Genomic DNA, 12,337 nt, shown 5'->3' with positions numbered 1-12,337 from the left:
GGCGTGGCAAAATGTACGGACAGGTGCATTTGACGATTGGCTTCACAGTCGGGTATACAAGGGTTGTTGCGTTCTGTATCAGTGGAAAACAACTGCTGCACGTCTCCAAAAGTTATTGCCGCTTCCTCTGGAGATGGTCCGTCAACTCGACAATGCTGTTTGTCATGGAGTGGTGGCTTTACGAAATTACAGCATGAAAGAGCATGCTATTTTTCGGCAGTATGGCATCACTCAAGGTCAGGTGTCAAAGATCCTGAAACGAAATGCTCAGAGGGGTGTCCCTACTCCAATACCGAGGCCAGGACGTCCCCGCAGAACAAGGAGGGACGATCGCCAGCTGCACCGGTTAGTCCGCAATGGCCGTACCAAGTCAGCTAATCGGCTTAGAGCTGAGTGGCAGCAACTGACAAATGTGCCTGTATCCAGAAGGCTAGTCAACCAACGACTGGTTCAAGCAGGCTATCGTGCCAGGCATCCCCTGAGAAAGCCACGCATGACCAGATAACACCACCAGCGCCGATTGCAGTGGGCCAGAGAGCACCGTCAATGGCAGCCAGGACACTGGAATCACATGATCTTCAGTGACGAGTCTAGATTTCTGGTCTATCGTCAAGATGGCCGCGTCCGAGTGCGCAGACAAGTGCATGAAGCCAACAACAAAGATTGTATCGTGCCAAGAGTCCAACCTCGAGGTGGTGGGGTGACCGTTTGGGCTGCTTTTCATGCAGGGGGCAAAACTGACCTGGTTGTTCTGAATGGAAACCTGAACCAGTTCAAGTACAGGGCCATTCTGGAAGAAACATTGCTTCCATTTGCTCGTGCAGCCTTTCGAGGAAACTTTGTCTTCCAAGATGACAATGCACGGCATCATCGTGCTGGCATGATCCAACACTTTCTTGCTGACCGTGGTGTAGAGCATATGGAGTGGCCTGCCATGTCCCCGGATATGAATCCGATAGAGAACTTGTGGGCAGAATTAACGCGTCAAATCGACCACTTGGAGCAGCAGCCGACCTCTGTGCGTGAATTGCAGCAGGCTATTGTCACTGCATGGCAAGAGATTCCTGTCCAAACCTTGGCAAATCTCGTGAACAGCATGCCTCAACGTGTGCGTGCTCTCCTGAATGCTCGTGGGGGTTACACGAAGAACTTAACTGTAATTTTACTGTCGGTAATCCCAGTCGTAATTTAACTATTGTTTTTGTTAAAAAAAAATTTGGCTGATGTGCAAAATAAAGAGATACTTCTGGAAAACGTACAGAAGTTTAACACAGTACTGTCCATGAATTGAGTTCGATATCAGTTTGCATCACTTTCAAGGATCAATTTATTTGTTTCGAAATGTCAAATGTGGTTTTTGTTTCTTTTAAAGGTCACATTAACAAAATCTAGAATAATTTCAACATAATTCCAATGAACTTTTGGTTCTAAGACATCTTGAAAAGTAAGTTCACCCCCACAAAAAAAATATTCCATATTAAATGCCAAGTCTGTATATAAAACACAGTTTGTGTGTGTAATGTTACCGATAGACTCCTAAACGGAGAGGCTCATGTGCTTGATATTTGGCATAGACATGGCCATTGAGCCTGGGAAGAACATGGCCTACATTAAAATATTTGACAAGATCTATATTTTTTATTCATATTTACCTCAGCGCATTTCAGCGAGGAATATTATACACGGAATCTGAGCCGGTGGCAGAGCAGCACGCTGATTCGCTCAGAGAGATCACGTGATGTTCCATCCTTGCCGCCATAAACTCACAGTTACGCGTTCGCACGTAATTCAGAGCGAAAAGCGATTGCGTTTTTTCACATTTCAGCGACGAAAATTGTCATTCACACCACATAGGTTTTTTTTTCTTTCATCTTTAGATCCATATTTTTTTTCAGCAAGGAATATTATACACGGAATCTGAGCCGGTGGCAGAGCAGCGCGCTGATTCGCTCAGAGCGATCACGTGGTGTTCCATCCTTGCCGCCATAAACTCACAGTTACGCATTCGCACGTAATTCAGAGCGAAAAGCGATTGCGTTTTTTCACATTTCAGCGAGGAACATTGCCATTCACACCACATAGGTTTTTTTTTCTTTCATCTTTAGATCCATATTTCTGCAAGATATTCGAAACGATCAGACTGTCATGGGAGGCATTACTCTTCTGATGGCAGGGGATTTCCGACAGACCCTGCCTGTCATACCACGCGGAACCAAGGCAGATGAACTTTGTTCCTGTATAAAGGGATCTCCTCTATGGTCAAAAGTGACGAAGTTGAAACTCAGCACAAACATGCGTGTCACCCTCCATGGAGATGTAGCCGCAGGCGCCTTTTCAGCGTAGCTGTTACAGATCGGAAATGGAGATTTGGAGACGTGCCCTGAAGATGGACTGGACATCGTACCATGCGGCAACAATGTCACCACGGCTGACGTACTCAAGGCGAACGTCTTCCCCAACATCCCCGCCAACTACCGAAATCACTCCTGGCTCTGTGAAAGGGCAATTCTAGCCCCAAAGAACGATGCAGTGGACAAAATCAATTTGGATCTTCTGCAGACTATTCCTGGGGATCTAAAAACTTAACGATCTGTCGACTCAATCCAAAACGACCACGAGACTGTCCATTACCCGGTAGAGTTCCTCAATTCGCTACAGCCTCCGGGTGTGCCTCCCCACATACTCCATCTAAAGGAAGGTGCTCCAAGCATGCTCCTGAGAAATATCGATCCTCCAAAACTGTGCAACGGCACACGACTGGCTATCAAAAAGTTGATGCCTCACGTAATTGAGGCCAACATACTTACGGGAAACTATAGCGGGGAACAGGTCTTCATTCCGAGGATACCAATCATACCATCTGATCTGCCATTCGAGTTCAAAAGGCTCCAATTCCCCGTACGGCTCAGCTTTGCCATGACCATCAACAAGGCACAAGGACAATCTCTCAAGGTGGTCGGACTGAACCTTGATTCCCCGTGCTTCTCCCATGGCCAACTATACGTAGGATGTAGGCGGGTAAGACAAGAGAACAATCTATACATCCTATCCGAACAAGGAAAGACAAAGAACATTGTTTACAAGGAAGCACTGCGTAATTAACTACGTGTCTGGTGTGTTGTGATGATTGTGAGAATATCGATTCTGATTCTGATCTGATTTTTATGTGTATTTATGTGTATTTTATGTATTTATGTGTATAAAAAAAACACACACAAAAAAGGCACGAAGGAAAATAGTTAATTACTCCGACACATTTAGCTGCGGTGATTGAAAATTCACCGGACAATTGTTGCTGTTTTGATGCTTTTTACTGCTGTTTTGATGCTTTTACATTGCTGTTTTGATGCTTTTTCACTGCTGTTTTGATGCTTCTTCACAGCTGTTCTGATGCTTTTTTGCCGTTTTTTTAAATATAAAAATCTCATTTAAAAAAAAAAAAATCCAAAAAAATCTCACAATGATGACATATAATTCACAGAAAACGTCGAAGCAACTGCGTAATATTGCAGTGATGTTTAACTCCGAGTGAGAATAGTTCTAAATTTTAAAAACTTTCATCTGATATTTGTGATTTATTTCAAACAAACTGTATTTCCCATCGACACGGCCATGTATTCCTATTAACGTTATGTAAAGTACATAAATTGTGTGGATTACATCATTTGTGGATGTGATCAATTGCCAGTAACCATCTATATCCCTCCCCTCCCCTTCCCTCCTCCCCCTCCCTTCCCCCTCCACCCTACCCTCTCCCCTTCCCCTCCCCCTCCCCCCTCTTCTTCCCTCCCCCCCTCTCCCCCGTTCCCCTCCCCTCCCCTCCCCCCGTTCCCCTCCCCTCCCCTCCATGCCGGGTACTTCTGCAAGTATAAATCATTACCAACTCAGTCTGAGGTACTCGCGATTCAAGAGATATCCATTTAAAAAAATATTTTCGTTTAATTAACGATATCTGCCAAACCACGTGCCCTATCGCAAATTTCAAAAGGACATTTTAGTGCTGAACAGATCTGTGAAGTTTCCCCTCGATTGGATCAAAAATGAGTGAGGAGCTCGGTTTTAAAGGTTCATGCTTAAAAACGTCATAACTCTGAAACCATGTGACGCATGACGTCATGCTCGCTGACTTTTTGTTCGTCTTCGGTATGCAATTCTGCCTGCAAAGTTTGGCCTCGATCTGTTCAGCCGTTGCAGAGAAAAAGGGGTTTTTGTGTTTTCACGAAAAACAATATGGCGACCACACCACGTGACCTGTGACGTCATAATTACCATTAAAATATTCTACAGACCGAGTCCATCATATCGTGAAAATTTTATCTCAATCTGTCCTATTATTGCAGAGAAATTGGTTTTTAAGAGAAATTGGTTTTTAAAGGAAATTAAAACTTAAAATGGCACTGAGTTAAGGATCATCAGAATTATCAGAATTACCAAAGTTCAAAGTGCCATAACTTTGTTAAAAATGATCGAAACGTCGTGAAGTTCGAACTTGACCTGTAACTTATCATGAGGAAACCATTTACCAAGTTTGAAATCATTAGCATTAAGCGTTTAGAAAAAAAGTCCGGAAAACTGTTCTTTGCGTGACGGACTGATGGACTGACAGACGGAGGGGTGGCGTACAAACCTATAGTCCCCTCCGGTGTACACCGGTAGGGGACTAACAAGCATTCTGAGTATTGCGCTGCAATACATGTCCCCTACCGGCAGTCTGTCGTCCAGAAAACTGTTGGGGAAATTACCAAAGTTCAAAGTGCCATAACTTTGTCAAAAATGATCGAAACGTCATGAAGTTCGAACTTGATCTGTAACTTATCATGAGGAAACCATGTACCAAGTTTGAAATCATTAGCGTTAAGAGTTTAGAAAAAAATTCCGGAAAACTGTTCTTTGCGTGACGGACTGACGGCCTGACAGACGGAGGGACGGCGTGCAAACCTATAGTCCCCTCCGGTGTACACCGGTAGGGGACTAATAAACAAACGGCCAACTTCTAATCTGGTGTGTGGGTGCATCTCCGCAAAGGAAGAACGCTATTGAAAATTGGGTCGCCACGTCAAAATCCAAGATGGCCGCCGCCATGTATGTCTGAACCTTGTGAGCGGAATATCTTGAAAAATAAGTGAAGTACCAACTTCTAATCTGGTGCGTGGGTGTATCTAAAAATAAGGAAGAAGGCTATTGAAAATTGGGTCGCCACGTCAAAATCCAAGATGGCCACCACCATATATATGTCTGAACCTTGTGAGCGAAATATCTTGAGAAATAAACGAAATACTAACTTATAATCTGGTGTGTGGGTGTATCTATGCATAAGGAAGAACGCTATTGAAAATTGGGTCGCCACGTCAAAATCCAAGATGGCCGTCGCCATATATATGTCTGAACCTTGTGAGCGAAATATCTTGAAAAAGAATCGAACTACTAACTTCTAATCTGGTGTGTGGGTGTATCTACGCATAAGGAAGAACGCTATTGCAAATTGGGTCGCCATGTCAAACTCCAAGATGGCCGCCTTCCAAACGTCTTCCACTTTGTCAACTCACATCACTTCACCGACGGGGGACCTAGGCGTAACGCATGTATTATTGTTATGTTGGGGGGGGGGGGGGGGGGGTAAAGGAATATCTAGAGCCAGGTAGATCTGTATAGGTAACATGCTTCGACTGTCGCGATAGGGAATCTACACTGTAATAAGTTTTGTGTTTTTAGGCGGTTTGTCGGGGAAGTGTATACCTGTGAACATACAAGGATGTTTGGGTGTTAAATAGTGTAGGGACTAAGATAAACCCCAGTGTGTCAGACCTGGTAATCATTTGTTTGTCCCTTATGGCAACGCACACATATAAACACTTAGATAGATCCTCAGTGCACACATTAATTAGTTCCCTTCCATTACAATGACCTTGGAAGAAGACCGGCAGGAAGCCAGATCGGGGCACCGCCAGATGGCCGCCGCCAGCTGCACCACCAGCTGGCCTAGCAACATCGTGTGAGATGAGTAGTAACCACGCCACAGGGAACATGTGATTGGTTGGCGCGGAAGGCGCGAACCTCCAGCCAATCAGGGCGGGAGGCGCGAAGACGCAACTGAGAAGGAGGTTGTTCATTGGAGGGAAGGCGCTAGAAGGTTCGGTGGATGGCGGGAAGCTATGAGGCGCTGATTGGGGGGCGCGCCAGAGCTGACGTCACACGCAAGGTTACAAAAGGGCGCGCTGGACGACATTTTGCCTCTGCTCACTTGGACTCTTCGCATTGGAGCCCTTTGTATTGGAGATCGCTCTCTCTGTGCTTGAAGCTCTTGCTCTTCTTGTCCCTGGTCTTCATTGGCTCTTCCTTCTTGCGTGCTGGACCTCCGTGCTTCGTTCTGGGTGACGGTTCGTCGTGGTGCTTGGAGCGGGATCCGGTGCTGTTGTTACTGGAGCGAGGGACCTCGTGGTGTGCCACGGAGCGAGTCGCATTGAGGCCGGTTGGAGCGTGCGAGCGAGGAGGCTGAGGTTTCTTCGTGCTTGGAGCGGGACAGGGCCATGCTGGACGACGGACAGATGAGCTCACACTACATTACACAAACCCACGACGAACGTGTTCTTTTGTTAATTCATTTTCCCCTGTCTCGTATTTGGAAGTCGGTGTGTGGGATCCCAATTTAGGATCATTATTTATTTACCGTCGCGTTCCTTGTTCTCGGGTTTCGTAATAAACGTGTTTCTTTTTGTACATTTTACCCCGGATTCCCGTTTTGAGTTAATTCCCCTGCAGGATCGGAGCTGCCGTCGGTTCACTATAGGTAAGCGCTTGACGCCTCTTCTCCTTCATTCTTTCTCCCGTACTTTTATAACCGAATCCGTATTTGGTCATCACCTCAGTTAAAGCCGTTCAGTCTTCCGCGGTCCCTGGTGTTAACCTTGAGGGATTCGCACATTATTATTCATTTTTAGTTCAACTCGACTTTACTTCGGTGAGTTTATGCGATCGAGCAGTGTCCGTAGGTAAGTGGGTGGGTGAGTGAGTGGGTGGGTGAGTGAGTGAGTGGGTGAGTGAGTGAGTGGGTGAGTAGGTGGGTGAGTGGGTGAGTAGGTGAGTAGGTGGGTGAGTGGGTGAGTAGGTGAGTGCGTGGGTGAGTGAGTGAGTGGGTGGGTGGGTGAGTAAGTGAGTGGGTGGGTGGGTGGGTGAGTGAGTGAGTGGGTGGGTGGGTGGGTGAGTGGGTTTGGGTGGGTGAGTGGGTGGGTGAGTGAGTGAGTGAGTGGGTGAGAGAGTGAGTGAGTAGGTAAGTGAGTGAGTATGTAAGTGAGTGAGTAGGTGAGTGAGTAGGTAAGTGAGTGAGTGACTCTGTACACACTGCAGTCATAATCGCTTGAACCAACCACACGACTTTGATGAAACTTGGTCACAAGCTTCATATCTGATGCCTAACAAAGGTGTATTGACTGCATCAAAATCTGCACTCATTGTGGGAGCCGATGGGAGGTTTTTGACCCCCTTCCCTCCCCTCTCCTAACCCCCTCTCCTAATCCCCCCCCAACCTCCCCCTCCCCAAAAAAAATAAAAAAAATAGGTATTTGGTCTCTTCTCCGAAACTACACACACGTTTACGATGAAACCTGCCCACAATTATCATCGTCCATGATGTCCCAAAGTTTGTTCACAGCACTAAAAATATCAGGGTCTGAGGAGTTGTGTGGGGGGTTTGAGTGACTGTTGCTCCTGATCCAGGTGAGCTTCAGGACCCATGATACTATTTTTCATACAATCAGTCTTTTCATTTCATCATGTGATTATTTATTATTTTCACTTGTAGTTCTATATATTTTATCTAATATATAAAGAAGAAAGTTGTTAGGGTTCGTGTGTTTGTGTTCGTGTGTTTGTGTCTGTGTGTTTGTGTCTGTGTGTTTGTGTCTGTGTGTTCGTGTCTGTGTGTTCGTGTTGGTGTGTTCATTAATGCATTCGGACCCTGCAGGAACCAGTATAACCACCACATTTTGCCTCCTCTTTCATGCAGAGGAAATTACAGGACTTTGTTTCGATTACAAAAAAATTGACCCCGGGATAAAACCAGATAATTGTCCTTCAGACATGGATCGGGTATTGTGCTGCGTTTTTCTTTCCCCCAGAGCAATCGCGTAATGCTGTATTTTATGTTAATCATATGTTGAGGTTGTAGTGATTTGTTGTCAACAACACAAATGTACTTATTGTGGTGTTTGCACTATAATTAATGAAAGATTAATTATCATGTAAATGCTATAACCGTCTGTTGTTAAAAAGATTGCTTTACACAGTTTTATGATAACACCTCCATGTTTAGGCCTGAAGTGAGTATGTTGCTTATACACTGCCTAGGTTTTCCCAGGAGTGATCAAGTAATACATGTTTTATGATTGTCATGCAGGAAATATTTAAATACACATTTCATTGAATTTTTTCAGGCAATGCCAAGTACTTCAGCTGCTTATTAATATTACTTCATTTTGTTTCATCTCAATAAAAAAATGAACTATTTTAGTCTTTGGACTACTATTTTTGTCAATCTTGGAATTAAACCGAAATGTTGTATTTTTAAAATCTTTTTTGAATAATAAACATTGAGCAGAATAAGGCAGAATTTAAGCATCTTGGTAATACTTTATGGTGTGAATTGGTGGTGTGCAAAACAAAGCCTTATGTGATGAAGAGTTGGCAGAAGCAGAACATTAGGAATCTGCTTAAATAATGGGATGCTTTGTAAATTCCCAGATGCCGATCTATTTGCGCTGGAGAAGAAGGATGAAAAAGAGAAGGATGAAGAAGAGAAGGAAGATGATGAAGAAGGACCAAAACCTATCGTTCCTTTCAGCTCCATGTTCATCTTCAGTACAACCAACCCGTAAGACCTGTTATGGCGATGAGTTGAATCAATGAGGTAGCACTCTTAGGATGTAATCTCAGAGTCCATTTAAATACTACTGTGTTCAAAAAGTATCCGACCTTTATTTTTCGTGCATAAAAAAAAGAAGCTAGGGAGGCGTTGATTGGTGCACGTATGTCGGCGATCCTAATGCGCACGCGTGAATTTTTTCCCACCTGCAGAAGCTGTCATTCGACGGCAGACCGCCGATGAGTGAGGACATGTAAGTGAGCGCTGTCGGATTTTCATTTTTGACAAAATGACGGAAAAACTTGAACAACGCTACTGCATCAAATTTTGTGTAAAGCTTGGCGATTCCCAAGTGGAAACGATCCGCAAGATTCAACACCGTTCATTCCATTATGAAGGAGGATTTGGGCTTCAGGAGAATCTCAGCGAAGTTCGTACCAAAGCTGCTAACGATTGAGCAGAAGCAACTCCGTTTGGAGATCGCACAGGACATGCTGGAGACTGTGAACAGCGATCCCAACTTCCTCAACACAGTGATCACTGGCGATGAGTCCTGGGTTTATGGGTACGACCCAGAAACCAAGTTGCAGTCATCACAATGGAAGCATCCAACATCCCCGAGGCCAAAAAACACAAAATTTGATGCAGTAGCGTTGTTCAAGTTTTTCCGTCATTTTGTCAAAAACGAAAATCCGACGGCGCTCACTTACATGTCCTCACTCATCGACGGTCTGCCGTCGAATGACAGCTTCTGCAGGTGGGAAAAAATTCACGCGTGCGCATTAGGATCGCCGACATACGTGCACCAATCAACGCCTCCCTAGCTTCTTTTTTTTACGCACGAAAAATAAAGGTCGGATACTTTTTGAACACACGACGTATGTTGAAGATATTGGTGAAGGTGGGCATTTGGAAGGACAGCATATGAACACATCGCAATTGTTGTTCTGAATTTTTCCATTTTGAACTTGGGATGTTAATTTTTAAGGAACATTATAATTTGGATTCAACAAGTTTAAATTAAAAAAACAACAACTTCTATTCCACTGGTCTCAGGAAACTCGGTTATCAATAAGAAAAAGAATCATACCGACTGGAAATTATGTTGAAAAGCACTAAAATCGGTGCCTCAGTTTAGCTGGTACAGGACCATTCATTTAATCATTCATTTATTCATTCATTCATTGATGGGAAAATACTTTTTGATACTTCCCCGTAGATGACATTTAGATGGTCATGAGATTTTTAGTAGTTGTATCTTTATGATTCATGATATTCCAGAAAACAATGAACATTTTTTGGATGTAAATCGAATTCAATATTACATTTCATTGGTGTATTTAAAAATGCAGAAATTGGAAGTGATGTTAAAAAATGCCTCATAAAGGGGTACCGGTACACATCCTCTTCTGTCATCTCAACTAGCTTATCTTTTAAGCTCTTTGATACACCCCAAATTATGGAAACAGCTTCGAAAGTCAGAAATATTTTATTCATGCCTTAGTCTCTACTTCTTTTCACTTATTTATATACATTAGCAACGGTACCCACCCTACGGGCGGGGCTTCAATTGGGAGACCAAATGAAAAGGCAATATATCAGAAATTGAAGGCTTTTTTATTTTAAACGATTTATATAAACATCCGTTAAATCACATCACACGCAAATCATCAAAATCTAAACAGTATTTGTAGAATTTCAATAAAAGCCACATCACTGTTCAGATCGGTAAATATTATTCCATCGTGTTTCAAATTTGGGCAATGGGCTCTCCAATATTCGATGTGTTCACGGTTTGAATTACGTAACGTAACGTTTGTGACGATGTTTTCATTGTGACGATGTTGTGACGATGTTTGTGTTCAAGGTAGTGTTTGATGTGACGGAGTGAACGTAATTTCGTAATGTTTTTCGTTTTTATTTTCGTAATCGCTGAATGAACGTTTAATGTTTAATGAATGTTTAATGAGTGTTTAATGAGTGTAAGAATGAGCGTAATGATCATTAAATGAATGAAAGAATGAATGCGAAAGCGAAAGACGCCTCAGAGCTGTCACATTCACAATCGCTATGTCGTATGTACTCCCGATACGTGTTTCCTTTATGTATGTACTCCCTCCCGATATGTATGTACTCCCGTTCCTGTCGTAACGAAAAACATTACGAAATTACATTCACACCGTCACGTCAAACACTACCGTGAACACAAACATCGTCACAATGAAAACATCGTCACAATGAACGTTATGCGAACGTGAATGTTATGCGGGAGTCCAAACCTGAGAATGCTGGAGACCAAAGCTGAAATTGGGAAGACTAAATAGCCTATTTTACTCCTGGAGATCCCAGGATTATCCACCCAAAATATCGTTGCGATCGGTTCAGCTGTTTTTGCGGTACATTTGGTGAATTATAGTAAGATTCGTTCCCGTATACATCACTTATCAAATATGTGCTCTATATTATACTCGTATCAATCCCCTCAAAAATGACGGAATGGAACAGTTTATTTGATCGTGCAGCCTCTGAGCATGCCAAAGTCTGAAGCCTGGGCCTAGTGCCAGGTGTGCTAATATCTTTATTTATTAGACATCATATGGAGGTAAATGAACACTCGTTTTACTCTGCACACGTTGCACATCATGTGCAGCGAGTTTATAATACTGTTGCGGATCTCCAACGTCGGGCCTTCCCCTTATAAAGGGGGGATTAATCCCCTTGTCCTTTTACTGGCCGACGCGATCCCGGGGCTATCACGTTCCTTCCGGTCAGCGCTGATTATGGTGGTTGGTCGAATTGGTCCTATTACCTAAGTACCAGCGCCTTCCGGGAAGCAAGGAAATAACCCCACCCGAACCACGGCGTTGATGGACACGCCGAGCGATTAGCGAGCCGCGATTCAGGCCATTAGCAGGTACTAAACCCGATTCGAGTGGTTGTCAATCGTGCCACGCTTACCCAATTGAGAAATCACTAAGACGGTCGAATCAGGAAAGACAGGAAGAACAGATTGGTTTATTAACTATTTACACAGGAAGAAGAGGAAGAGAAAGAGCAATGTACAATGAAGAGGAAGAAGCAGATACACTGGGCAGCCTTATACAGTCTTATACTTATCCCTGGACACGGGCCCGTTCACACTCAGACTCACTCACACGGGGATGTAGATGGTCGGGTTGAAGGTCCAAAGATGGCGTCCACAGCTTGTCCGGTCCCCGACTCGTACCGTGCAGGCGGTGGAAGATGGCAGGCGGCTCTCCGCGTGACGTAGGCACGAGGTGGACAATTATATCGGGGAAAGGTCGGTAAGCTGGCGATTATATTGCGTATGTAATACTTGTACCGGCGCCTTTATACGCGCTCCCGGTATCGCTGGGTACAATACGCCACTTCCCCAAGCCCTCCGCAATGCCACGTAAACCCTTCAATACGGGCGCCTTCCACAATAGTCCTTCTGTATGAATGCCAATGCTTGGCTTC

At 44.1% G+C, this 12,337-nt stretch overlaps 1 protein-coding gene across 1 annotated transcript in view; it reads left to right on the top strand.

The window, feature by feature from the left end:
* LOC137439185 (putative voltage-dependent N-type calcium channel subunit alpha-1B) overlaps nt 1-12,337 on the top strand; it is an 856,614-nt gene that overhangs the window by 383,363 nt on the left and 460,914 nt on the right. Inside the window, exon 23 of the mRNA XM_078766934.1 lies at nt 8,737-8,866. Coding sequence (XP_078623060.1) covers nt 8,737-8,866 — 130 coding nt within the window. The remainder of the gene's footprint in view (nt 1-8,736; nt 8,867-12,337) is intronic.

Source organism: Myxine glutinosa, chromosome 13, assembly GCF_964187855.1.
Source record: "Myxine glutinosa chromosome 13, kmMyxGlut1.1, whole genome shotgun sequence".
NCBI classification, from domain to species: Eukaryota; Metazoa; Chordata; class Myxini; order Myxiniformes; family Myxinidae; genus Myxine; species Myxine glutinosa.
This window is presented reverse-complemented; position numbering and strand designations above follow the sequence as displayed.